This window comes from Pseudonaja textilis, chromosome Z (assembly GCF_049901715.1).
Source record: "Pseudonaja textilis isolate UNSWEBS1 chromosome Z, rPseTex1.2, whole genome shotgun sequence".
In the NCBI taxonomy this organism is placed as follows: Eukaryota; Metazoa; Chordata; class Lepidosauria; order Squamata; family Elapidae; genus Pseudonaja; species Pseudonaja textilis.
The window spans coordinates 19,100,165-19,128,142 of NC_142008.1; the positions used below are offsets into that span (position 1 = coordinate 19,100,165).

At 39.9% G+C, this 27,978-nt stretch overlaps 1 protein-coding gene across 1 annotated transcript; it reads right to left on the bottom strand.

Moving 5' to 3' along the window:
* Nucleotides 1–1,063: 1,063 nt before the first annotated feature.
* On the bottom strand, nt 1,064–27,346 carry RAB18 (RAB18, member RAS oncogene family). Its single transcript, XM_026710046.2, has 7 exons — nt 27,208–27,346; nt 24,265–24,320; nt 10,306–10,367; nt 8,203–8,275; nt 6,621–6,739; nt 6,447–6,513; nt 1,064–4,040 (listed from the first exon to the last, which is right to left on the bottom strand). The coding sequence occupies exons 1-7, from the start codon at nt 27,273–27,275 to the stop codon at nt 3,868–3,870; spliced, it is 618 nt and encodes a 205-aa protein (XP_026565831.1). The 5' UTR covers nt 27,276–27,346; the 3' UTR covers nt 1,064–3,867.
* Between the last annotated feature and the right edge of the window lie 632 nt (nt 27,347–27,978).

The following is a 27,978-nucleotide window of genomic DNA, read 5'->3' on the forward strand; positions in this document are numbered from 1 at the left end:
TTGCTAATAGTGTGTTCCTTTTAATAGGGTATCCTCCAGTAGTTATATAGTATTGAGGGGAAGGGGGGAGGAATCTGAATGACAAGCCATGTGGCAAGAGTCCTGGTTCAGCAGCTTCTAAAGGGGCAGATGTTTCAGAAGCTTATGTACAACTAATATGAGTGGTCTTCTCCCATTGCTGAAAGTGATGTCCAAGTCTTTTTCCTTCCCCTTGGTGAGAAATGCCTTTGGTGAGCTGCTTCTACTGGTAAAAGGAGCTGCTGTGATCTCCCATTACATGAGTCAACCCCTATCAAAGGATGGTACACAATGTACTCAAGTGCCATTCCCAGGAACCCGAGTTGTCTCAACTAAAAAATATTTCCCACACTGTTTATTGGCTATCTTTTTAATGTTTATAAAATGTTCATATAGAAACAAGGTGATGTGGAAATAGGAACACCCACCCACAAAAGTGGAGTTGGAGAGAAATACCTCCTTCAGACTAGAGGCTCAGTTGACTTCATTTTTTCTGTGTAACGCTGAAGTAAGAAATTTGCCACTGATGTTTTTGAAAAACGTAAACACTTTGGGTTTGTACATATTTTTCAGTGAGCATCTTGTCGAACCAAATCTTGTATTACACTAACTTGTTCGGAGTATCAAAATGCTGTGCTGGATTGAATTTGTGTATTTTTGTGTACATAACAGATGTCTACCCAGCAAAAACTTTATTATGTCATTCAGCATGTTACAGTATATATCTATGCTATCTCTGATTGCTACCTGCTGTTGTGCAGCCTATTTCAGTTTTTTCGATTTTCACAGGTAAGAGACAATTACCAAAAACTATTTTACTGCTTATGGCTGTTAAGTCAAAAATGTTCATTTTGCAGTTATTTGTTGTTGTTGTTGTTAGTTGCAAAGTCATGTCCCACCTATCACAACCCCATGGACAATATTTGCAGTTATACATCAGTTTACTGTCCTGGGAGTAGATGCAGTATTCCTGGGAATGTGGATTTTGGTTCAAAAAGTGGATTCGGATGAAAACAGTTAAGAAAAAAAACTCTGCAAAACCAAATATTTATAAGCTTTTTATAAGAAAACAATTTTAATATTTCAAGATTTTAATTGCATCCAGAAAAACTACCTTACACCACGTGTTAAATCATTATTTCAAACAGATAACAAATATTAGATTTAATCCAATTTAGGGAAATTCTTGAAGCCGTATAGTAGTTCAGTTGCAAAAAATACATATCAAAGACCACTGAGAACTGAAAAACTTTGCAAAGTGATTTTTATAACATAGCCATCCATTTGGCTGTACCATTTTTCCTAACCAACTAACCTAATTTAAATAGCTGGTTCTCCATATTTTTCAAAAAGGTGTTCTCTAAGCAATGAATTTGCTTAAAAGGCCACTTTTCCTTCAGACAGCAAACTTTTAAAGTGATCAATAGGGGTTCAATTTTAACTTTCTTTTAAAGATGCCCGATTAAGGCTTAATAAACTAAAATGAATACAACTTTATGCAGAGATGCATGAGTTCTGTTTCCTCAAGGGCTATATCAGTATCTGAATGGCACATGACAGTAAAATGGGCAAGGCCTTGAATCATTTTCTAGGGATCAACAGATAAGATTAGTGCTTTAAGCAAGTATAAAGTTTCAATCATAATTTTGTTACCTCAGCTCCCATTTCCCACAATGTATACCTTATAGAAAAAGTTGGTATAGGGTTTTCTTATGGGTTTAAGATGCTATCGAAATTGGATTATCTCATTTAACAGGATATTAAGGAAGATAAGTATATGACAATCAGACATAATTGATTAGAAGAAAAATTATCCTATGACACACATATTTGCCTTTATTCATGAACAAAGAGAGAGATAAAATGATAGTTAATGTGGTCTGCCTTACTTTTACCTCAAAAACTGTGCTTATCCATCCACCCCCAATCAAGCAGACAGAGGCAACTTGCTGGAAGGAACAGTACATTAGGTACAATTATATATGATATCAAACCATTTATTCTTAATTTCCAGAGAGGTAGTAGTTCCTGTATGTGTAACATCCCACCAAAAGATTAATTTTGTCCATTAATATAGGTAGTATCTAAGACAATTTTCAATTAACTATGGATTTGTTTTGTATATTCACTGGTTAGAATATGCAAAATTTGGTGTTTTGAAAGATCTTGCATCTCTTTTTTCCAGATAAAGCATAAAAAAGTTTTATTATTTCTATAATTCAAAGGGCTTCACTTTTTTGGATACACAATTTGAGTTTTCTTGGGGTAGAAAATGGGGATTTTGGAAAAAATGCCTATTCCTCAAATTAATCCAAAACTTCAAGTGGGTCAGAACAATTATCAGGGGAAAACTTAAGCAAATAATCTGGCTTTTTTATGGGATGGGTTTCTGCTGCATAAATCTTTATTACAATGTTAAAAACACTTTTCTACAATAAAATTTCATTCTGCCCTTACCTGCATTATAAAGAAACATGCCGATTTGCTGATCTATAATTTACTAAGCCAAAGATATGGAAATCAAGTGGCATTATGTAATGTGTAGTGCAATGCATTTGCAACACTTTCGAAGTTAATTTTAAATGCAATTTTTCATTAGAATATTCTCCATGGTTTTCTAAAAATGTAAAAACGGAAATATTATAAATGAAGTACATTCAAATAGGAACAGCAGTCTGCTTGTTGAAAAATCAACAATAGTTTGCAGCACCTAAAGTGTACAAAAAGTATAAACATTTGTCTATTTCCGCATTTACAGGAAATTGCACAGTATTTTAAATTGCTTAATTTAGATTATTAATTTTTAATAAGGGGGTGCCAGTATTGTATCTTATGGAAATGTGACCTTGCATTATGATTTACAAAATTCATCCATACATGAGAAAGATATTAGAGGGGGGGGAAGAATACTGTCGAATTTTTTTTTATTAATAATACAAGTTCTCTGAAACAAGCCAGCCACAGGCTGTTTGTTACAGCAAAACCTCAACAAAACAGCATATTCCTTACACAGACATATACATCCAAGAGATATTGTCCACATTTAAGGTTCAGAACCAAGAGCTGCAAATGCAGCAGCCATTTAATTCAAAGCTTTCAAACATCAAGGCTCAATAGTTTTGGGGTTATCGAGTCCAAATTACACTAGTAACACACAGAAACGTCTAAAACTTGACAGGGGAATTTACAATGTGACTCTGTGAACCAGAAAGCATTCTCCTACAGGTTTTCATGTGAACTTTGGGATGCAAAGTACCATTCCATGCCTTTCAGGGTTATAACTCCAATAGCTACTTATTGCAGTGATCATTTAAAAAGTGATCCCTTTCCTTCCCTTGTAATTCACGATCATCCAGGACAAGTTACAAGCTAAAAAAGGTGTTGCTTACAGCTAAAAAAAGATTGTACCATCATGCTATTAAACAGGTAAGAAAAGCAATTGCCAGTAAGAAATGCAAGGTTTACTTCTATCTGCTTGCATCATTTGAGAAGTATCTCAAACAATCCTGTGATTTGGGTTAGAGACCAGTCAGAGTACACAGTCAACATAAATGTTTTCACAATATTCCATGATAAAGTTATGAAAAATGAGAGTGCATGTTCCTAGCAAAATGGGATGCTATGTATATTGGTTTTTTTAAAAAAAAAAAACCAGAATGTTGCAATTTTGTCATGCTTATCACAGCATTTCTCCAGTGGAAAAGCTGCAGGATACATTTTCCCAGGAAAATGTTGCCTGCCATACTACACAAAAATGTGCAAACTGCAAGATCCCTAAAATAGCAGATATGAGTTTATGTACAGAGGATATTTCTACCTCTTAAATAAGTAAATAAGCCTAGTAAGAGTTTATAACACAGAACAGTAGCCACCACAGGCACCCCTATAGCCTTCTTCATTGTTCGATAATTTTACACCTCTGTTTTGGCTTTCACTTTCCCACAGTCCAGGAGTCTGAATTATTTTCTCAACAAGTTCTTCAAAAGCACATTGTACACCATCACATGTTTTTGCACTTGCCTCTAAAAGGAAAAGAAAGAAATTGTGGCATTGTTAAAAAAAAGACTTCAGAGTACATGTACATTATTGCAGCTTCTAGAACATGAAAGAGAGTCACCCTATAAACCTGTACCATTCAATAAAAAGCACAAGTATTGGAGCTATGTATATACTTTTTGGGGTATGCCTATGGAGGGTTTTTAAATATATTTTTGCCAACTTTGGAACTCAACAACCCTGATTTAGAAAGATGTGACACAACCATTTTAGTCTTTATTTTAAAAGGCAAGCAGAAGAATGAATGATTGAAAACCAGTAGCTTGCTGGTCAATTTCAATGACACAATTTAATTGGTTGTCAGACTTATACAAAAGGGCACAAGCAGTGCATAAAAGCTGCAGATTATACATCTCTATTTGTTTGATAGAGATGAGACTATATATGAAAAGTCAATTTTATAAAAATAAGTGAAGTATTTTAGTTACTTCTATAGTTATCACTGTTTCTGTTTTCAATAGCCATGGATTAATTTGCTATGTTGCTGAAGATTTAGAAAATAGATATTCAGGTTAAACTACTTGGCTTCATTGGAAGCAATTTCATATTATCACTCCAATTAATATGTACTGCAGAAGAAAATATTTGAGGACAAGCTAAAAGGCAAGTTTCTTCCTTAGTAATGCCTTCCAGTCTTTTCCTGAATATCTGTGAAACTCCTTTATGCTTGCAAGACACTTGAAAAGAAATAAGATTCTGCCCTGGAGAGTTTAATTTAAAACTTAAAGAGAATTCTAAATTTGTATCAGTGAAATTAAAAGTCAAGAAACTGCAGGCAAGTGAAACCACAAGCAAAAATGCTTTCAGTAGAATGTATTTAGATTTTATTCTAATTCATGAGAGCCCATTTCCAGAAAACACTCATAAATTAGGCAGACAAACAAAAAGTTCAAATGTTTGCTGTAGAAAAAGGTCATAAAAGTCATGGAACCATTAATACTTCAATGACTGAAACTTTCTGTTATTTCACTGGGATTACCTTTTATTACTTTAGAACTAAGCATGATCAGAGCTGAACACAGCATGAAACCAGAAGACTGCTATAGGTATAGGTAGTCTTCAGCTTACAACAGTTCATTTAGGACTGCTGAAAATTGCAATGGCACTGAAAAAAGTTACGATCATTTTTCATTTATGACCACTGCAGCATTCCCATGGTCATGTGATCAAAGTTCAGACACTTGGCAACTGACTCATATTTATGTCCATTGTAGTGTCCCAGGGTTATGTAATCCTTTTGTGAACTTCTGACAAGCAAAGTCAATGGGAAAACCAGTTTCATTTAACAATCAGGTTACTAACTTATCAACTGCAATGATTAATTTAACAACTGTGGCAAGAAATGTCAAAAAACGGGGCAGAACTCTCTTAACAAATGTCTCAACAATAGAAATTTTGGGCTCAATTGTGGTTGTAAGTTGAGGACTATCTGTACTTCTCAACTTATGACCAACCATTTGGAGTTGCAACAGGCCTAGCTGAGGGTTACTTATGACCTGGATTTGAAGTTCTAGTGGTTGAAATGCTGTCAGAGTGAAATGACCGAACTTTGGACATTCGACAACGTGGTCACATTTGCAGCATTTTGCAATCATGTGACCAATTTTTATGATGGTTTTGCTAAAAACCATTTGGCAAAACCAAGCCACTGATTCACTGGGGCGTTTCACTAGAACCCACAATCATAGTGGCTGCTTTATGATCTCTGCATTCACTTAATGGCTACTGCAAAAAAAAAAAATGTAAAATCAGGTTGGTCATGTGACTGACCCCTTTTACAACCATACGACTTTCAGCCATACTAGGCAGGTTCCACTGCCATCATAAATTGAGGATTACCTGTACTGTTATCACTATTTGAAGCATTTTTCTACAAATATGCACTGCAGGATACCTTTGCAAGAGCTATCAACTTTAGCCAAAAATTTCCCCACAGCAAGTCATGATTAAAGAAGCTTTATACTCTTCTACCATGCTTTATCATTTAATACTTTTATTTTCCATCCAATTTCAACCGTATCAAAATTATACATCTCATTTAGTCAGGCTGTAACCAACGTGGTCTAATGTCCTTTGGGATAGAAACAGATTACTTATTGTTTTGTCAGAAGAAAGGAGAAAGTCTGTGTCTAGAAGAGACAGCAGGATAATGCATTCTGCTGTAACGGTATTGAAACTATATCTGGATGTTTTCTGAATACCTTGGGGCTTATATCTGTTTCATCTATTAATTTACATAGTTCAATCTATGTTATTGCTGCTATTATATCATTTTTTGTACAAAACTATAATAAAATATCAACCATGATAGCAGCATCAGAACTGGACTCTGATGACAAATTACTTTATCATAGTTGATTTCAGTTGCTCACCTATAAATAACATGGAATGTTTTCGGGCAAACTTAAGACCTTCATTTCTGTCAACTTCTCTGTTTTCCTATAAAAAGAAATAAAAAAATTAAATCTGTGTGTATGTGTGTGTGTGTGTGTGTGTGTGTGTGTGTGTGTGTATGTACGCCACCAATAATTTTTAAATCAACTTACCTTATCTATTTTGTTTCCAACTAGCATATTAACTATGTCGTATCTTGTGCAGTATGTTTCTAATTCAGTTAACCAATTGTCTAGTTTAGTAAATGTGTCTCTTCTTGTGACATCATAAACTGAAATAAAAATTTGCATGGTTATTATCATAACAAGTCTGTGAACATTAAGTCAATCATTTTCAAATTCAAACTACAACATTATTTTATTACAGTATCGACATCTAGATAACTGTTACTCAAAGCTGTATAAATCTAACTAAGCAGTTATACTAAAGGGTTTTATCTGATATTAAACTCAAAACTCTACTAAATCAGTTTTGTTATGAATTTAAATTGCAAATCTAAGCTCCTATGAACTGCCAGATCTCAATGACGAAAGATAACAACCAATATTGGATAGCCTATGAAGCCATATGTAGATATTATCTTACATAAGTACACTTGTTGCTTATAGATTCCATCCCTATTTCATTATTACATTTTTACAATATCAGCAAATCTGAACAAAGTAAATCAAGAAGTTAGAAAATGAAAGATTGCTAATTCTTTTACAATAACTTTTTATACCAAGCTAATATTTTCTTCCCAAAAAAACTATTCCTAGAGGAACACAAATCCCCCCAATATCAATTCTGAAGAAACTATGATACAGATGGCATGAAATTCAAGCAATGCCTTTCTTACTACATAAAAAATCTATACAGTATGTAGCTTCAGATTAAACATATAGCAACCAGGCATGTAATTATTTCATCATCCTTCTGGCGATTTGCCAGTTCCACTTCATCCTTTTTAGATATGCAAATTAGAAAAGAATTCTCAGCAAGGAATTTGCTGAGAAGAAAATAATACCATCCACCTCAAACTGAAACCAACAGCAGCTACTTTGTTGTTAAAAAGGAAAAGCCTTTCTTCAGTCTGCAAGAAAGAACCACCTCAGAATAAAGGCAAAGAGCAGAATCAGGAACAATGCATTGTGAAGTAATCCTTAACAACTGGCATCATAGCAACTGTTCAATTGTTGAGGACTTCCCAAAAGCAACTTACAACCCAATTCCAGAATTCCAACACTCTCCACACACACACACACACAAACAGGAGTGCAAGGCAGAGGTGGGAGAGTTAAATGATCATATTTTGGGCATTTGGCAGCCGGCTCACATTTAGACAGCCGTTTATAGCATCCCATGGTCATACACTAGTTTTTGGTGGTTTTTGCCAAATCCAGTTTTTACTTCCAGTTTGCTGCAAAAAATATCAATTAAAAGAAAATAGGTTTCCCCTAACGATTGCCACAAAAAAACAAAATCAGTGTGATGACCTACATATGATTAATTCTGACCTCAAATATAGACATAAGCCAAAGACTATAAATATCACCTTCTAGCAATTCCCATAGGACTGTTTTACTATTCTTAATAACTTTATTTAACTTCATAACTTGACAGTGCTAAGAACTAAATATCATAAAATTGACAAGATACCCTGGTAGAATTTCATCAAGGCAAAAGAGTTAAAAACTTAAGTCTTAATACAAATTAGAGTGTTTTTAGATAAACAGTGAATAGTCACATGTTTACCCAATATAACTCCTTGTGCTCCTCTGTAATAGCTGGGTGTTAATGTTCTGAATCGCTCTTGTCCTGCAGTGTCCTAAAAAAATTCAGAAAGATTTCAAAAAAAATTCAGAAAAATTCACCTCCTTAAAAAAGCAGTTGTTCATATAACATTTGAACTACGAACTAATCAAGCACATGTTAATCTGAGAATCCATCTTGTATCATAAACTCATAACACTCGTTATGACTTTATTCAACCAGTTTCTCTATGGCTCTTCAAGAGCAATTTCCCACCGTTTCATAAATAATCGAAACAGATGGTAACCGTACTTGGTTCACCAATGCTAAGTTCTATGTGTGGAAGAAGAGTTATCCGAGCAAACAAGTTTTGGAAAAAAGTCAGTCCATGCCATAGAGGTCATATCAACTTCTAATAATAGATCTACAAATCTGCCAAATTATTAAGATAATCCTTTAGGGTAGAAGTCTCAGATTTGCGACCCATGGGCCATGTGCATCTTCAAGATAAAGTTCTGTAGCTGGAGCCACAATGCAGCAAGAGAGTGATATGTGGTAATAAGCCAGCAGATTGCTGACCATGGCTAGGCAGTACAGACTGCCTGATTAAAAGGGAAGAAGGAAGTGAAACTCTGAACCTGGAGGGTGAGTGATGTGTGGTAGCTGCACATCTAATTCCTCGTCCAACTGTTGTCAGAGTCCAGGTTAGGGCTGGTCAGCTTCCAAGCAGAGAAAGATGCTGCTAGCAAGGATCTGCTCTGGCTGAAGCAAGCATCCCTACTTGCCTTTAAATTTTCCTCCCCAGCAACCTCATCTATTTCAGGCAGACAGGAGGACATAAAGCAAACCCCTTTACGCTCCGTTGCTACTAGTTGGGTGGAAAGAGAATGGCCATTATACAAAAGGAGCACAAAAGTTGGCAGCAATAGCAATGATAGCATTTTTCAGCATATGCTGGGAAACTAGGCTAGGAAAGGATTTCACCTCTCAATGTGAAAGAGGGTGCAACACGTTCCTACCCAAACTTAAGGAACAAAAAGGCAGTCTTGGGGTGGCCTTTGCCAACCCAAGCTCTGACACGTGGGCTGAAGTAAAGCTGCTGCTGCATTCTCTACTGAACTCTCTCTTCAGGGTGCTTCCTTGCCCTCTTCCTGTAACAGCTGTGCCACATGGCATCTCCTGACAAAATAGTGGCCTATCCTGTTCCTAGCATTAAACTAATCCCATATACATATTTCACAGCAGTGCTAAGTTTCTGCCTATTTTCGATAGCCCTGTTAAATAGATGAGGCTTATGGTCAAATCTTAAATATGATTCAATCTGTCCTTCTAACAACCTCTGTTTTCCTATGAATTAATTAGAAAGCACCAAATGGCCAATATTCTTTTTTTCTGTGTAATATGAGACTTTTAAAATCTACTTTCCTCGCTCTATCATTATTACATGGATATGGAAGAATAGAAAGTATCCCAATAAGAACATGAAAGGATGTATTTTGAATTATTCACATGACAGTATTCCTTGCAATTACATTCAAATTTTGAAAAGCAATATAACTACAAGTACCCAAACCCAGGGCTGGGATGCTACTGGTTCTGCCCGGTTCTAAATGGTAGCTCTGAAGAGCAGCAGATACCGAACCGCTCTTAGCTGTCCATTATTTCCTGCTTTTTCAACCTTAGCTGCTTTGCACGGCACAGCTGAGATTGAAAAAAACAGGGAAAAAGAGGCTTTTCGAACACTGTGCACCTGAGCACAGCACTTTTCAGCTGTCTGGGCGGCACAGCTTAAGGTTTTTTTACACGCATGTACAGTGTACGTCAGGCGCACGTGTGCGCAAAGCACGCATCTGTGCACAAAACGTAATCACCAAACTGGTAGTAACACCAGTTGAATCCCACCCCTGCCCAAACCTTCTAAAGATTTAAGTCTTTCTGCTTTGTTTAAACCATAACTAAACATCATACCTATTCACCAGTATTTTGAAATCTCACTTTACCAAAATAAGATAGGCTATTACTTATAAGTATTGCTATTAACTGACAACACATTCAATAATGTTGACATAAGCTAATAGAGTTTTATATTTTGTGATTAAGACTTACCCAGATTGCAAGTTTAGCCTTATTTCCATCAACTGAGATTGTTTTCACTTTGAAGTCAACACCTAAAACACAAGAACACAATGTTGTAATGCACCACTTCTTAAAGTGATCACATGTTCTTATTACTCTGTTATTGTGGAATAATTTGGAAGAACGTGGACTAGAGTTTCAGTGGTACTTTAACACATAATACAAATGACACTCTACTAAACACATCTTCTCACAACACAGGGCGCATGAGGAAGGCAAGTAACATGAAATACAATCTATGGTTTGTAGGATTCATGCAGTTTCTAACTTCTGCTGCTTTTAATTTTTTTTATATTTTGCAAGAAGCTGCTTGATGAATGAACTTATGGCTCAGGTATGAAATGACCAACTCTGTAGCTGCATAATTCATTCATTAAAAAATAACTAAGTGAAGCCCACTCATTTTATGAACTCTGCAAAAATTATTGAGAACATAAAACCAGTACAATTATAGGGGGCTAAACAGCCCTTTATACACCATTTGTCTCATGCAAAATATAGCCCTGCATTAGCAGTATGTCTTTTTGTAAACGTGTATTGCTTACTATGAATGGTCAGGGGTGCATGTTAATCACTTTTACCAGAGGCATTATGGTGTAATGTAACAGAACATTAGTACATATAAAACTGGGGGCGAGGATGTCAATATCCAAAACCCCTCTCCCCTTAATATTTGGATTCATCACTCCATCTTTCCCGAACTTGTAGCATTCTGATGCCAAAGCCTCCACAAACACAAATCTTTTCCTACCCGCCCCCCCCTTATGGGTAACTCTTTCCACCGTTACTCCCTGGGCTAATCCATCCATGGATCTCCTGCATCTGGCCTGAGATACAGCCCTCTGGGTCAGTGTACCTGCAAGGAAAGCCTTGGGGCCACTGATGGAGAGGCCCCAGCAGCTTTTTCTCCAAGGCCCCCGCTTCAGCTTGCACTTTGCTTGCCTCCCTGTGGCATGTGTACATACAATCCCTATTCCTGGCAGGGTTCTGCAAGCTAACCCAGTGTTAGAGGTGGTAAACTTTTTGTTTGATCTCTAGTTTTTTAAAAATAAATCAAGATCTCTCAGAAAATTCCTAGTGATCTTTCATGGCACTCTTGGATGTTTAAAGCCATAGGAAAAATAAATTATATGTCCTGGAGTCGTGATTACTTTATCCATTCTTTGTCATCCAGATCTCTCTTCTAAAAGCTACATCACCCTCCTCTGCCATGGGATTTTGATGAAACTCCTTCACCAACTGGTGACTTACATCACTCTCCTACCACTTTCTAAGCTTAAATATTGCAGACTTTTGGGACCCACCTTGTTTCTGTTATCTTTTAACCCTTAATTTATTTTATGTTGTTTCACTTGGCTCCTTTTTATTGAAGTATATTTTATAAATTTATATTTTTATGCTTTTAACAGTACACCACCCAGAGTCATTTTGAGCTAAATGGGCAGGGATAAATGTGATAAACAACTCCACTCAAAATGTTAAATTTACTATTAGCTCTGTATTTTTAAGTGATATTCAAGTAAATTTTAAGGGGTCTGTTACATTGATTCAGAAATATTTACGTGAATACTTAAAAATGTAGAAAACTTAAATTGACTTTACAAAAAATGTTTTTCCTGATTAATACCACTTTAGATGCTCTTTAAGATTACAGTGCTCCTTTACCCAATTAATCTAATTACAGTGGCAAACCCACTACTATGTTTCTCCAACAATATGGCCTCCACCAATAGGAAGGCCCAGCATGATTTCTAGGCATGAGGTGAAATTAAGCCCTGCCCCCCAAATTTAGGCCTATTTAAACCATGCGTTTCCCCACCATTTCTCACATCATTCGTTAAAACTACACGAGGTGAAGAGAAATGGGGGGGAAGAGCGGAGGGAATGGGAAGAAAACTTGCCTTTAGGAGTGGCCTGCAGGTAGCCTAGACTAGGATACCCTGATAGCCGAAAGAAGCTCCCTTGAAGGCAGAGTCCCCAGACGCTTCAGGGCGTGGCAGGGCTACCCGTGTCCCCTCGCCTTTAGGCAATCTCTTTCGGGCGATGGAAGCTCCCCAAATGCAGTCACCAGCCACTTCGATCGGCCGGTAGAAGCGGCCTCAGGGCGAGCACAAACACACACACACTCCCCTCGTCACGAGGCTGCTTTTATCGGCAGACGAAAGCTCCCTTGAAGGCAGAGTCCCCAGCCACTTCAGGGCGAGGTGAGCCTATGCATCAGGTTCCCATGCAGTTGGTAAGTTACAAAAGGGTTGTTTATCATTAAGATCTGTTTTGTGATCAAAGGCAATGTGAAATGAGGGCAGGGAGGGAAGAAGTAGCAGCTTGTGTTTAACCGAGTTTCTGAACCTGAAGGTCCCTGCTCTTCCACCACCTCTCATTTGTTGGTGCAATCTACCTGGGGGGTTGTCCCAAGACCCTTTGAGTTTATTCATTCATTTACGTTTCCCCAAGGGGCTTTTTTTGGGGGGGAGTGTTTCTTCCTGCAATGCAGCCATAATCTCTCCCAGGCCCAGCAAGACGCTGTCCTCCCCACTGGAGGGAGGTGGGGGTTCAGGGAAGTGTCCTGTTAATCATTAAAGCAATCTGAAAGACCACCCTTTGGGGCCACTAGGATGATCTTCACCCAGCTCAGGCAAAAGACCAGGAGCCCGTCCACTCTGCCCCCTCCCTGCCCATCCCAGTGCCTGCTCTGCTCAAGTCAGAGATGGGGAGGAGGAAACAAGCCTTGGATTCCCAGAGCGCACCTGGTAGGGGGCTTGTCTAGGATGGAAACTAAACAGGGTTGGAGCTGGGATGGAGTCACCAGGAGAGGATTTCCAGGGCTGCAGAGAGAAGTTTAAAAGAGTGGGACAGGAGAAGACAAAAGCTTCTTTAGCAACCCTCCTGCGATCCAAATGGTTGCAGTGGGAAATCAAGGTCGGGGGGGGGGGGGAGGGCTATCTGAAGGGATGAAGAAGAGCGGCTGGCTCAGGAAGCAGAAATGCAGCGGGAATCTTGGGGTCGTCTGATATTTATTCTGACAACAGCGTATGTACATTGCATTGAGCTCGCAATTGCACTGAGTTTGCAGTTGCATTGAGTTTACAGTTGCATTGAGTTTGCAGTTGGGAACCTGATGCATAAGCACGCCTCGCTCTGAGGCAGCTGGGGACTCTGCCTTCAAGGGAGCTTTCATCTGCCGATAGAAGCGGCCTCACGGCGAGGAGAGTGTGTGTGTGCGGTCGCCCTGAGACCGCTTCTACCGGCCGATCGAAGTGGCTGGTGACTGCATTTGGGAGCTTCCACTGCCCGAAAGAGACTGCTTAAAGGCGAGGGGACATGGGCACCCACGTCTCGCCCTGAAGCGGCTAGGAACTCTGCCTTCAAGGGAGCTTTCGTCTGCCGATAAAAGCGGCCTCGCGGCGAGGGGAGTGTGTGTGTGCGGTCGCCCCGAGACTGCTTCTACCGGCCGATCGAAGTGGCTGGTGACTGCACTTGGGGAGATTCCATCGCCCAAAAGAGACTGCCTAAAGGCGAGGGGACATGGGCACCCATGTCTTGCCCTGGAGCAGCTGGGGACTCTGCCTTTGGGGAGCTTTCATCAGCCGATAGAAATGGCCTCATGGAGAGGTACGTGCGTATGGGCTCCTCTAGGTGGAGGAGGAAATTAAGTCACCCCTGAAAAGACAGCCTAGCCATTTTTTTAGGGGTCCAAAAAAAAAAAAAAAAAGGCCCGGACTTATTCTGTGAGAAACATGGTAGGAAAAAATACTTCAGGATATAATAACTATCTTCCTGATCTGAATCTGATTTCCTCTTCCTGCTTTTGCAGTTATTAGGACTTCATTATACATATATTTGCATATAAAATAGCTGCAACATAATTTGGAACCATGTATTGAATTATATACATGAATTATAAGATTTGAAAAGGTTCCAAACTATTCTAAAATCAATAGTACAAATTTCATTTGTTAACTGTTAAATATTAATCATATTAGAGCTTTAATAAAGAAACATTTTTAAGGGGGCTGTCATGCCCCTGGTGGAGACTGACTCTGAGGAAGAGGAGGAACAGCCAACAGAGAGTGGGAGTGTGACTCCAGAGGTGCTGGAGGAGGCTGGGGAAGAGCAGAGGCCGGCTGAGCAGTCAGAGGAGGATCCCGGCCCATCCCCTATCCATCCTAGGGCACGCAGAAAGGATAGGATCAGGGAAAAGCAAGGTCTACTCAGATTACCATGATCCTCCTCTTGGCTTGCAGCTGGGAGCTATGTATATAAGTTTGTAACTGTATAGTCAGAATTGCTGGAGTCAAAGTTTAGTGTTTCCTTTGAAAGAGGTTTATCTTTGTTGGCATTCTTCCCATGGACTCTCCCTGTTATCTTCCTGGAATGTATGATTAATTATCTTGGCTTGCTTTGGAACTATCATCAATGCAGTTTGTTTTGGTTTCCTTTTGCCTCATTATTTACTTTAATGACTTTAAACTGTGCCTTCACTTTAAAACGGTGAAGTTAAGTTGAAAGCATTCCCGGACTTTAATGTATGCTTTGGGTTTGGGGTTATTTTGAGAGACTACGTGTCATCACATTTTGAATCCAGCCACCCCTTCAACTTATTTTTGTTTTTTTGTGGGGTGACCATGGATCAGCTCAGAGCAGAGATTGCCCAGTTAAGCCAGCAAGTGGAGTCTTTTGACTGCACAGGTGGCACAAATGCAAGCTGCCCAGGCACGCCGAAAATGCCCAGTGGCAGTGCCAGATAAATTTGATGATTTACTGGTCCAATTTCCAGCATTTTCTGGGCAGTGCCAGCTTTACATGAGCCTTCGGCTGAGGACTTTCCTGTTAGGTATAACATAGGTCACCTAACGTAGTTTGGGTAAAATAATATATATAAGCTATGATTGTTAATTTAAGTGTGTGTCACTTTAAATGCAAAGCATGTAATTTTGGGTGTGGTGTGAAACCACCATAAGAGGTAGCAAGAGGACCTGATTGATTGCTGACGATTCCCTGGCAATTACTGACAATTACTGGATTGGATTACGTTGATGTTTGTTAGCTGCGTGCTTTCCCTACTGAAGAGTTGCAGAAGGAAGAGAGGAGTTTTTTCTTCATATCTCTCTACTGCGAGGAGATATATCACCGGACTGATATTTGTAAGTTTACTGACCTCTCCTTTTCGACACTGGAATTTGCAACTGAATAATCCCTGGACGGACTGAACTAAGTGAATGATATATGGACTGTTTTTGACTATGCTTTAACTCTTGCTGGAATAAAAACTATTTAATTAACACTGTGCCTCTGTTTACTGAGTGTAAGCTACAAAAAACACTTATCTCATATATTTTGCCTGCCTGCCTGCCTGCCCTGCAGAACTTGCTAGGGTATATCAGGTTTCTCCAGCCTTCTACCTCCCCATTGGCTGCTGCACTGACCGGGATACGGTGGGTTTTTGATTAGTTTGTTGTCAGGCTCTGCAACACGTTGGGCGACGCCTCTGTTGACCCAGCCCAACCAGGTGTTGAACAATTACGCCGAGTTTTGCTGTCAGTTTCAGGCCATGTTTGAAGACCCTGTTCAAAGACAAACAGCAAACAGGTATTTGAAAGAGTTGAAGCAGGGGCATGGCTCACTCATGGATTATATTGCTAGTTTTTGGGTGGTTGCTCAGGTTGTAGAATGGAATGAGGCAGTACTATTAGACCACTTCCAGGAGGGTTTGTCATTGGAGCTTCGGGACGAGTTGTCGCGCACTGAATGCCCTCGCACCCTTCAGGAGCTCATGTATCTGTATCTTTGTATCGATGCTAGACTTCAGCAGCAACGGGTGTGATGACAGAAACCGTATCTGTTTCCAGCAAGACCCTTGGTGGAAGTGCCTTTGGAGGAACCCATGCAGTTGGGGGCTGGCCGCTCTCGCCTGACTCAAGTAGAAAAGGATAGATGTCGACGTGATGATTTATGCCTCTATTGTGGCAATCGAGGCCATTTTGCGGCCAAATGTCCTATTAAGGCATCCATAGCAGCGACGCCTGTGGTGGCGGGAAACGAGCATCGCTCAGCCTATGGGGGGGTCTGTAGGTCAGGGTTTAAAGTCTTTAGGCCCACCATTTTCACCAACCTTGCCATCCTCTCCACTTTTGACATCTCCACAATTGTTATTGGTGAAGCATCTTGTGCTGACAGCAAGTATGTTCGTGCCTGGTGTGGGAGTGGTGGAGATCCAAGCCTTAGTCGACCCAGGGGCCACAGCCAACTTCATGGATGCTCATTTTGTACAGCAGTGGTACATTCCTCAGCAACAGGTGTCACCGCCAGTAATGGTAGAGACAACTGATAGTCGGCTCCTTCGTTCAGGACCTGTGGTTGCTGCAACCAAACATCTTTGCATGCGTATTGGGCAGCATGTGGAGGAATCTGTGTTCTACGTTACCGCAATGCCTCATTTTCTGGTGGTGCTGCGTTTGGAGTGGTTACAGGCCCATGATCCACAGATTGCCTGGTCATCTGGAGCTGTGCAGTTCCTTGATAGGAAGTGTGCCAACCATTGCTTGCGCTCCTGTGCAGGGAGTGTGGCTACGCCCATGGACCTGGATCTACCTGCGGCATTGGTGGACTTTGCTGATGTGTTTGGGGAGAAGGAGGCGGATCAGTTACCTCCGTATCGGGCATATGACTGTCCAATCGACTTGTTGCCCGATGCAAAATTGCCGGTAGGTCGGATATATTCCCTGTCGGAACCGGAGTTGGCCGCATTGTGGGATTTTATTGACAAGAACCTCCGGAAAGGGTTTCTCCAGCCTTCTACCTCCCCATTGGCTGCACTGGTGCTTTTTGTAAAAAAGAAATCGAGGGAGCTACGTTTGTGTTGTGATTACCGCAAGTTGAATGCAATCACAGTGAGGAATCAGTACCCACTTCCCCTCATCCCTGAACTGATTGAGCGGCTTCATCAAGCTAAGATCTTTACAAGGACTTGGACTTGCGTGGGGCCTACAATTTGCTTCGCATTTGTGCAGGGGACAAGTGGAAAACAGCTTTCCGGACGAGGTACAGGAATTTTGAGTATACCGCAATGCCTTTTGGATTAGCCAATGCCCCACCTGTGTTCATGCATTTAATGCACAATGTTTTCTGTGATTTGTTGGATCAATTTGTGGTCATTTATTTAGATGACATTTTAATTTACTCAGACTCCCTGCAGGAACACTGGCAACATGTGCGGCTGGTGTTGCAATGTTTGCGTGATAACCACCTGTTTGCTAAGCGTGAGAAGTGTCAGTTTGCACAGACCACGATTGACTTCTTGGGACATCGCATTTCATGGACCTGGAAAAAATACAATCGGTGCAGGTGTGGGAACCTCCACAGCGTATTAAGGATATGCAATGACTGTTGGGGTTTGCGAACTACTACCGCACATTTATTCCCTGCTTTGCTGCCTTGACTGTTCCCCTTTCTAATCTGCTCAAGAAGGGGGAGAAGTTCCATTGGGGTGCAGAGCAGCAGGTAGCTTTCAAGGCGTTGAAAGTCACCTTAGCTTCTGAGCCTATCCTTGAACACCCTGATCCAGGTCAGCTGTTTGTGGTGGAAACAGATGCTTCTGATATGGCTGTTGATGCGGTGCTCCTCCCGGCCTATGCTACCGCAGGCACCTTGTTCCTGTACACTTATTATTCCCAGAAGTTGTCGGCTCCAGAGCGCAACTATACTATTTGGGACAAGGAGCTATTGGCAGTTTAGGTTGCTTTTGAGACATGGCAGCACCACCTGGAAGGGGCTCGTCACCAAATCGAGGTTCAGACGGATCATCGCAATTTGGAACACCTATGTACAGCTCGGACATTGAACCAGTGTCATGTGCTATGGTCCTTATTCTTTGCTCGACTTGATTTCCGGGTGACCTATGTTCCGAGTAGAGGAAATCAATGCGCCGACACCCTATCTCAGAAACCTGAGTATACCCGAAAGGAGGATAAAATCTTGCCCCGGACGGTGATTCCATTGAAGTGGTTTGCGGCCGAGTAACCTGTGGACCTTCAAGTGAGGATTCAGAAGGCGCAGCGGCAGGACCCATTTGTGGTAGTTTGACGTCAAGAATTGGATGAGAATGGGAGAAAAGAGACTCCTTGGGCGTATACTGGGGACCTGTTGAAGTTCCGTGATCGCATTTACATGCCTGTCAATGTCATGATAGTCTGGCAGTGGGACACTTTGGGGTGTTCAAAACACTGCACCTCATCTCTAGAACATTTTGGTGGCCGAGACTTAAACATGATGTGTCTGGATATGTGGTGTCCTGTGGGATCTGTCTACAAGCCAAGGATGCTCCTGGTGCGCCCCCTGGTCCACGCCAGAACGACCTTGGGGGGCGGTTTCATTGGACTTCATTACTGAGCTGCCACCATCGAAGGGTGCTACAACCATTTTGGTGGTGGGGGATATGCTGACTAAAATGGCCCACTTTATTCCATGTGCGGGTCTTCCGATGGCCAAGATTGTTTATCTCCCATGTATTCCAGTTGCATGGGTTACCAGACCAAATGGTATCAGATCGGGGGGTACAATTTACAGCACACTTCTGGCAGACCCTACTCGTGAAACTGCAGGTACAGGCGTATCTGTCGTCTGCCCATCACCCCAAAACTTATGGGGGGACAGAGAGTGTGAATACTATTTTGGAGCAGTACCTCCGCTGTTTCAGCAATACTCAACAAGACAATTGGGTGGAAGTGCTGCCAGTGGCAGAATTCGCTTATAACAATGTTCAACATGCACCAACCATGTGTCCCCTTTCTTTGCTAACAATGGGTTTCATCCACAACTTTTCCCTTTAGCTTCGTCCGATTCCCCAGTTCCAGCAGTTGATATGTTCTTGCAGGAGTTAAAAGCCATGCACCATATGGTCCACGATCAACTAGAGAGAGCCAAGGAGGACGGACTATAAACAGTTTGCAGACCAACATTGTCGTGATGTTCCGCCTTTAGCGGTAGGCGATCGGGTTTGACTTTCTACTCGATACTTACCAACGATACGACCATCGAAAAAGCTTGATCACCGTTACTTGGGACCTTTTCCGGTCCAGGCAGTGATCAATCCTGTGGCTTTTCGTCTTTCCCTGCCATGGACCATGCATATCCAACCTGTTTTTCATCCTTCCCTGTTAGTCCCTGCCTCGGCCAACAGTCCATATAGGCCGGCTCCATCACAGCCGGCCCCAGCAGCCCCTCTGGGAGAGGAGGAGTACAAAGTGGATAGCATCCAAGATTCACACCAGTTGCAGGGCCAATTTCAGTATTTGGTGGCATGAAAAGGTTATGGACCAGAGGACTTTACGTGGGTCAATGCCACTGATGTTCATGCTCCTCGTTTGGTCCAGAACTTTCACACTCGGTTTCCCCAATGTTTTTGTCCGCCTGGACCCGGGAGAGGGGGCCCTGAAGGGGGGGATAGTGTCATGCCCCTGGTAGAGACTGACTCTGAGGAAGAGGAGGAACAGCCAACAGGGAGTGGGAGTGTGACTCCAGAGGTGCTGGAGGAGGCTGGGGAAGAGCAGAGGCCGGCTGAGCAGTCAGAGGAGGATCCCGGCCCACCCCCTATCCATCCTAGGGCACGCAGAGAGGATAGGATCAGGGAAAAGCAAGGTCTACTCAGGAGATTACCATGATCCTCCTCTTGGCTTGCAGCTGGGAGCTATGTATATAAGTTTGTAACTGTATAGTCAGAATTGCTGGAGTCAAAGTTTAGTGTTTCCCTTGAAAGAGGTTTATCTTTGTTGGCGTTCTTCCCATGGACTCTCCCTGTTATCTTCCTGGAATGTATGATTAATTATCTTGGCTTGCTTTGGAACTATCATCAATGCGGTTTGTTTTGGTTTCCTTTTGCCTCGTTATTTACTTTTGTGACTTTAAACTGTGCCTTCACTTTAAAACAGTGAAGTTAAGTTGAAAGCATTACCAGACTTTAACGTATGTTTTGGGTTTGGGTTTTTTTTGAGAGACTACAGGTCATCACAGGGGCCAATTTCGTGTAGTGATTAAAGCACCAGGCTGGAAATTAGGAGACCACGAGATCTAGTGTTATTTTAAGCATGAATCCACCAGTGTGAACTTGGATCAGCAGTAGGAAGAAGACAAGGAAAAATCACTTTTGAAATATTACCAAGGAAACTGCAGGGACAATTGCTAGGAGTGAACAGTAACCTGAAGGCATCAAATAAAATAAAATTACAGTAAATTACAGTACAAATATGCAATAGCTTAAAATTATGGAACTAGGTAGGAAAGCTCATCCTATAAAGAGAGCTTTAGTTAATGGTAACCTTTTTTTCAAAATTACTATTAGAAAAAATTGGCCTGTTTAGTATATTAATATATTCATCATCAAGAAAGGGTAAACATTGAGGCTTCCAGTTTGAGTTTCTTCGGCGGCAGACCGAAATCTGCGATCATGCGCGGTTTCGATCTGTGCTTGCTGCTGGAGTGGCCTGGCTGGTTTCGGGGCTAAGCCACCCTGTAGAGGTGAAGAGGGGGGAGCTGCCAGCAGGGTCGAGGAGAGTTGTATCTCTCCTCCCCAGCTGGCCATTACTTCCTTTCCCGAAGGCGGTTGCAGTGCTGGTCAGAAATGGCCACCTCAAAGAACTCGACCGGAAAAGAATGTGCAGGAGGAAGATAAGAAAAGAAAGTTTTGGCTGACCGGGTCGAACTGAAAAAGCAACAACATAAGGTACCCTAAATTTTAATTATAAAGAATAACATTGTTCCCAAAGAAGACTTTGAAGCGGCAAATAAGAGAGGGAAGGGAAAGGATTTGGTTTTATTTCTTTTCTTCCCTATATTGACAACTAAGAGATCTAAGCAAGAAACTGGCAAAAATCCACTTTGACATTAACAGGTATTTAAGCTGAAAATAAAATGTCAAAGGGATAATAAAGATTTCTGGATTCTCAAAAACTTTTAAAAGGAGGAAAAAAACAAAAGGGTGGGATCTCGAAAAATGGAGATCACCTGGAAGTGAAAGGAATTAACAGTGAAACTTTAACAAGATTCCTAAAAGATACATTTTAATTGAAACTTTGTAACAAGATAAGAGAACCCCAGGAACAGAAAGTAGAAAAAAGAAGCAAGAAGAAACAGTTTTGGATGATTTGAATTACTTGGTGATTTTTGGATTTTTGGCTATTGGATCTAAAGGACTAAAATTAATTGGGTGGTTGTTTAAAGGTTTTTAAAATGGTATCACTCTTGGAAGAATTGAGAATGGAACTTAAAAAACAGAAAGAAGATGCACAAGAAGGAAGAGGTTCTTTTGGCTTTGTATTTCAATTTTTAGAAATGGAGATCCTGAACTATGAGAAACAACAAGAAATGCCTGTAGAACAAGAAGGGTGGGACAAAGAAGAAGCCTTCTTCAATGACCAATTACTTCTATGTGGGGAAAAGAAAGGAAAGCAGGGGGAAAGAGAGTGAAAAATTTAAGATTTGAAAAAATCCCAAAAAAAGAATAGTTTGAAAATTAATTACAACATTAGGGAGAAACGGAAGAGAGGATTACAGAAGAGAGAATCAGAATTAGAGAGAAAAGGGTCAAAAAGGGAAGGGAGAAGAAGAGGGAGAAGAGGGAAAGGAAAAGAAATTATAAAGGACAGAAACAGGACATAGAGAAACAGGGAAAACATACAAGGATTAAAGATATAAGCCTATTTAGAAGACACAGAGATAATGGGTGAAAACTTAATTGAAAGGGGGATTCTGCAAGGGTACATAAGATAGTATTGTTATACTAGAAATAGAAATGAACTTTGAAAATACAAAACAAGTGTGATTAAAATGATAAAATACTTATTGTAATGTACTGTAATGTTAATAAATAAACAAAATAAAGAGAATGAGAGAATGAAATTAGAAAAGGAGGGGAGCATTTTAATTATTATAAATGTGAAGAGGAATATGAAAGAAATATGAAAAAATTATGGAAATATTCCAAGTGTTCCTAGAAGTATGATACCCTATTGAAAAGAAATGTTAAAGATATCAAAGATTATAACTAACATCCATGATACAGCTGAATTGGAATAGAATAAGTATTTTATTTATTATTGTTATATATATATATATTTCTCCATAAGAATTTAGTGCGTATTTTAAGAATGTACCGAGCAGAATTCGACTGGAAGTTGTTATATTGAATGTTATAATTGTAAAGGCATAAATTGAAGTTTAAATAATAGTTGAATGGATAAAAATTAAAAGATACAAAGGTGTCATACTCCAATTAGTAACTACAGGGAAAAATTTTGTTTAATGAGAAAAGAAAATATGAAATTGAAACAGGACAGACAAAAGTATAAATATAAAGACTAGAAAGATATTGAAGCTTAGAAAAAGATATATATGTAATTGAATTTAGAAAAGAATGAGATAATTAAAAGTAAGATTGAGAAAACTAAGGGAAGGGAAAAATTACTGAGAAAATGTTAAAATAGTAATAAGATATGGAATAGAACACAAAGATGAATATGAAATTGAATTTGTGTCTGTATGGAGAAGTGATAACCCAGGACCATGCTATTCTCAAAAAAAGAAACTTTACTTATTATTTTTTGTGAAAACCCCAATAAAATTTTTATAAAAAATAAAGAAAGGGTAAACATTAAAGTTCCAATAACATACAAACTTTTATACTACACAAATAATTAAAATAAAAGGAAAAAAAATAGCAGAGCTACTACCGTTTAAAACAGGTGATTTTTAATATATGAGAGTGCAAATGAAATAGCTCCCTTCAAATCATTAGACACAGTTTTTACATAATTGCTCAGGGCTATTTTTGCATGCATGCACATGTAAGTCACTTAATAATACAAAAGAAAGTGTTTTTTATACATTCTCCAATGCTTTTTGAAGAATTTATACAATTTGTGAAATCTTTTAACATATCAGTTGAATTTAAATAATCATAGCAATAGATTGAAAGCCAAACAGTTATAAAGTCAATGCCTTTATTTATATGCTCCAAATTGGCTTTTAACCTGTTTCTGATTAAATTCAACTAGTATATTACATTTATACATTCACAAATTGTAGAAATTCTTCAAAAGCATTGGAAAATATATAAAATAGCAGAATTATCTGATTAGTACATAATTCACCAAATTCTTACCATGCTTCATTGTGCCAGCTTTCTGTGAAGCAAATTATAAGATATTTCTTTCAACTTTCCACAGCATCAGACTATATAATAAAAAACTTCTTAAAAAACAAATAGGCACAGCTGGTTCGTGTAAACAAATCAAGAATTACATTTTGTCTTTATTTTGGGATTGAATTTTTGCTTTCTTTGGGAGGCAAAAAGTTTACAACACAACATAAATTAATATACTAAATGCATATACAGATAATGTAGAATAAAAAAGAATGCAAAAGAAAAAACAAGCACTATTCAACCAACATATGCAAAGTTAAGGCTTGTGTACAATTATTAGCCTGGCATTTTGGAATCAAGCTTAATGGTTTAAGAGTAGATACATCAAAATTAATAACACTTGTTTCAGATCAAGTCTTTTTTTGTGGGTCTATTCACATTATAACTAAAATTATATACAATGATATATCCAGATACCTGTATTTAAAATAATATGGATATATTCAAGGGCGAACAATTATCGTAAACAGAGACATTTATAAGATTAATAACTACATGGCAGAGCAGAGCTTCATCTTTTATTTCTTTATTCTGTTAGAAGAGTTAAATTTTGCAAAATGTCTACACTTAACAGAGTTTGTAATCCAAAGGGGCTAATCACTATTCTGTTGCAATTATGGACCAGGATGAGCTTTCTCAATTACAATGATTCAACTTTTATTAAGCAACAAAATAATGTTAGCACTGCTTCGTATTCTGTATTTGATCAAGCTAATACAATCATACAAACTTACCAATTGTTGCTGCAAGTTCTGGATCAAATGTATTATCTGTAAACCGTAACAAAAGGCTGTATAAAGCAAAAGAGAGAAGAAAGAAATTAGGTTTTTCAAATTCTACTGGAAATATTCATTACCAATTCTAAACTCTATTAAGCAAGTTCATTATAGTATTAAGAGTACTTTCTTCTTCAATGTAGATATCCTTCAAAAATTAGGGCCCAACATCCTTACAAACAGATCCCCTGCATACTTGTCCATCTGGAACCAGTCCATCCTGATTTGTATTACAGGTTTGAAAAATTAAAATGAAATAGTAAACTAGCACACTGTGAATAATCTTTCTTTTCCATAATGCCCCCCACTGCCATTATTTGAAAAAATGTATATAGCCAGTATTCTGTTTGGGAGTACATCTACCAAAAAGAGGGGCAGAGCATGTTGCTGTTAATGGAAAAAATTGAGACAAACATGTCCTAGGACAATCTTATTAGCCTGCCCTATTATGATCAATTTATGATTGGCCACAGGTATAAAAACAGTCATTTGTAATTGTGCACACCATACATTCTTAGCATTTCAGATGTATTTATCAATCTAAAAAGGAAATATGATTTCTAAGGCATCAACCTTATATATTAAGTGGAGACGGAGCTTTTCTTCTTTTCAGTAACCCTACTACCACTATGGCTTGGTTCAGCTTAAAGTTATGTCATCATATAATTTTCTCATTGCACTATAATATTTATGATTTAAAAACCCACTTATATTTAAAAAAACTTCAATGCCAATTTATCAGACAACAGCTACAGTGGTACTTGAATGTTAAGATTTAAGATGTCAACAGTACATTTGTAGATACCTACTGGAACACAATATCTGCAGATACCCATGGAATAGAAATAATACATTCCCAGTAATCTGGGAAGTTCAACTTGCTGATCCAAGTTATAAACTCTTCCAACAGACTTAAAACCCCCTACAACCTCACTATACCAAAGACATGCAGATTATGTGAATCAATCTTGAAGGACAGCTGCACAAATAAGTATTTAATAATAGGTATTTACACATCTGGGCAAAGTTCGTTCCAGGGATAGGCAATTCATTGCTCGCTAAATCTTTTAGATTAGAAAATCCCCATAAATCAGCATATCGAACAAGTAAAGATTACATGAGCTGTTGTTCTCATGAACACCATGTTGCCTATTTCATCCCACTGTGAGTCTGTTATAGTAGAATATCCAGGTTTCAGCCACAGAAGGAGATCGTGTTCTACTTGTTCAGTTATACTCAAATATACACCATCTCATGTTTAAATAAATATAATCTGCATTAAAAAAAAACACCTCTTTCAGTCTCTTATTCTTCGTGCTAAAGAAATTAAATATTCCACAAAGTATCTTAACTTTATCCCTAGTGCAGTCTCAGCTTACTTTCCTAGAGGCTCTGAAGCTTGCAGTATGCCTTGCATTATTTACTTACAGATAAACAATAGCTTGCAAAATGTAAACTTTTAAAGCCATATACTTGGGGATGATCTAATATAAAAGGTATTTTGAAACTCTGCCTGCTACCAAAGCACTTGTAACAAATTACAATATATAAAGGCAATGGAGGTGTGTGTGTGTGTGTGTGTGTGTGTGTATACCACAAGCATGCATGTACCCCCCCCTTTTTTCATATGTGTATGGTAATTTCTGAATTGTAGGTTAGGTATTAGAAACTATTTTACCACATAGCCAATGCTATGCCAATCATATGGCCTAGCAAATAGTGACAGACAACCAAAACATCTTGAATCACAATTCAACTTAATACAAACACTGGATAAATTAGTTATGTAGTTTATCATTGCTCAAGCCTTTCCAAAGAACTTTAAAAAAAAAACTGGTTCTGTCACCAAGCCTGGGGTCAGGAGGTGGGGCTGAGCTAATGCATTGGCTATGTTAATTGGTATGGGTGGATCTGTTTATATTCTTGGTACTGGGTTTTTTTGTTTTGGGTTTTTTTCTTTGTCATTTTTTATATTTTTAACATTGTTAGCAACTAGGAGTTATTACCTCGAGATAGGTGACCTATAAATTAAACTAAGAATCACTACCCCCACACACATCCCCGCCACTGAATGAAGACGTTTTTCATTTGCAGATGATTTTCTTCAAAAAAAAAAAATCTGGATCCACATCCTACTCATAGCAGTTTAAAGCTAAGCCATGTCATCATACCAATACAAGATATGACTCCACCACAAGTAATAACAAGGGGACTGAAAGAAACACATCACAAAAGCAAGGCAAAGGTTATTGCAAGCAATCCAAGGATTACTAGTCACGTGCAGTACTTTGGACTGAGAGGGGCAGCCAGGAGCAAACGGCCAACCCCTAACCTTCTCCCCACCCCACGCTCACCCACCCCCAAAGGCAAGACCACTCCTCTGTGAAGTCAGGCAAGGGCAACGATACAGGAAACGCCCCCTCCCCCAAATCGTGAGCCTTCACCCTACCCCAACTATAGGATTGAAGTTCGGTCCGTCTGTCAAAGCAGAATAAAGGCGTGCCGAAAAGCGCAGGGCCTCTGAGCCTTCGCAGAGTGCGACACTCCTCTCCGAGCCGCAGCTGAAAGCAGCTACCCCGCAGAGAAGAGAGTCGGGGTCGCGGCTTTCATGAAGGCAGGGCTTCCCTGCCCAGATCTCCCCCTTCCCCCAATTTCCAGGCGGGGCCCCACCCCTCCCCGCCCAAGGACCCTTTGCGTGGAGAGCCGAGTCCCACCACACTTGGTAGGACTTTCTGGCGAGTAAATAGATATAAACGGTCGCCCCACGACCGCATAGAGAAAACGCCCTTTGGCTCGAAGGGGCGCCCGGACTGGGCCCAGGCGGGGCGGGGCGGGGCAAGGAAAGCCCGGCATTGGGAGAAAAGGCCGAAGCTGACCCGCGTGAAGAAGGGGAGAGCTCACCTGGATTTGCCCACGCCGCTTTCGCCGATTATGAGGATCTTCAGCGTGGTCAAAATATCCTCGTCCATCCTGACCGCCAACAACACCCACCAAACACAGGCGGCGCCTCAATATCTACGCCAGCTGCCACGTCTTCTGCGCATGCGCCCCTCCGGATCCGCCCTTTGGGCGACGCCAAAGTCTTGTGGTGTGCGCACGCGTCCAGGACGTCTTCCGCGTCTTGGTCGTGACCCCGCCCCTTCTCTTGTGTCCAGGTTCTCCTGCGGGGGCTCCGGTAGCGCAGGCGCACATCGTGTCTGGTTGGGGGAGGCAACCGGGAAGCGGTTACTTTGCTTGTTGAGACTGGCAGCAAAAGGAGGAGGAGGAGTAACCAGGATGTCACGGGATGGCGTGCTTTAAAGGAGGGCTTGGCTACAGTTTAGCATGAGTCATCGGCAGTTGTAGCAAGATCTGCTGTTACGTACATAAACTGGGTTACTGCCTGACAATTTCCTCACCTATTAGTTAGGGTTTTAGGTCTATGAGGATTCTCAGTAATCCAGGTCATGGTTGTCCCAAAGGTGTTTTTTTCTTTTTCAAAAGGCAACTGAGCTGACTTTGTCTTTGCTTGAAGACGTTTCCCTTCTCATCCCAGAAGCTTCATCAGAACTGATGAAGTTCTGTTGAAGCTTCTGGGATGAGAAGCAAAAGTCTTCAAGCAAAAACAAAGAAAGTCCAGTTGCCTTTTGAAAAAAAAAAAAAAAGCAACTTTGGGATTAGCTGGGGTTAATT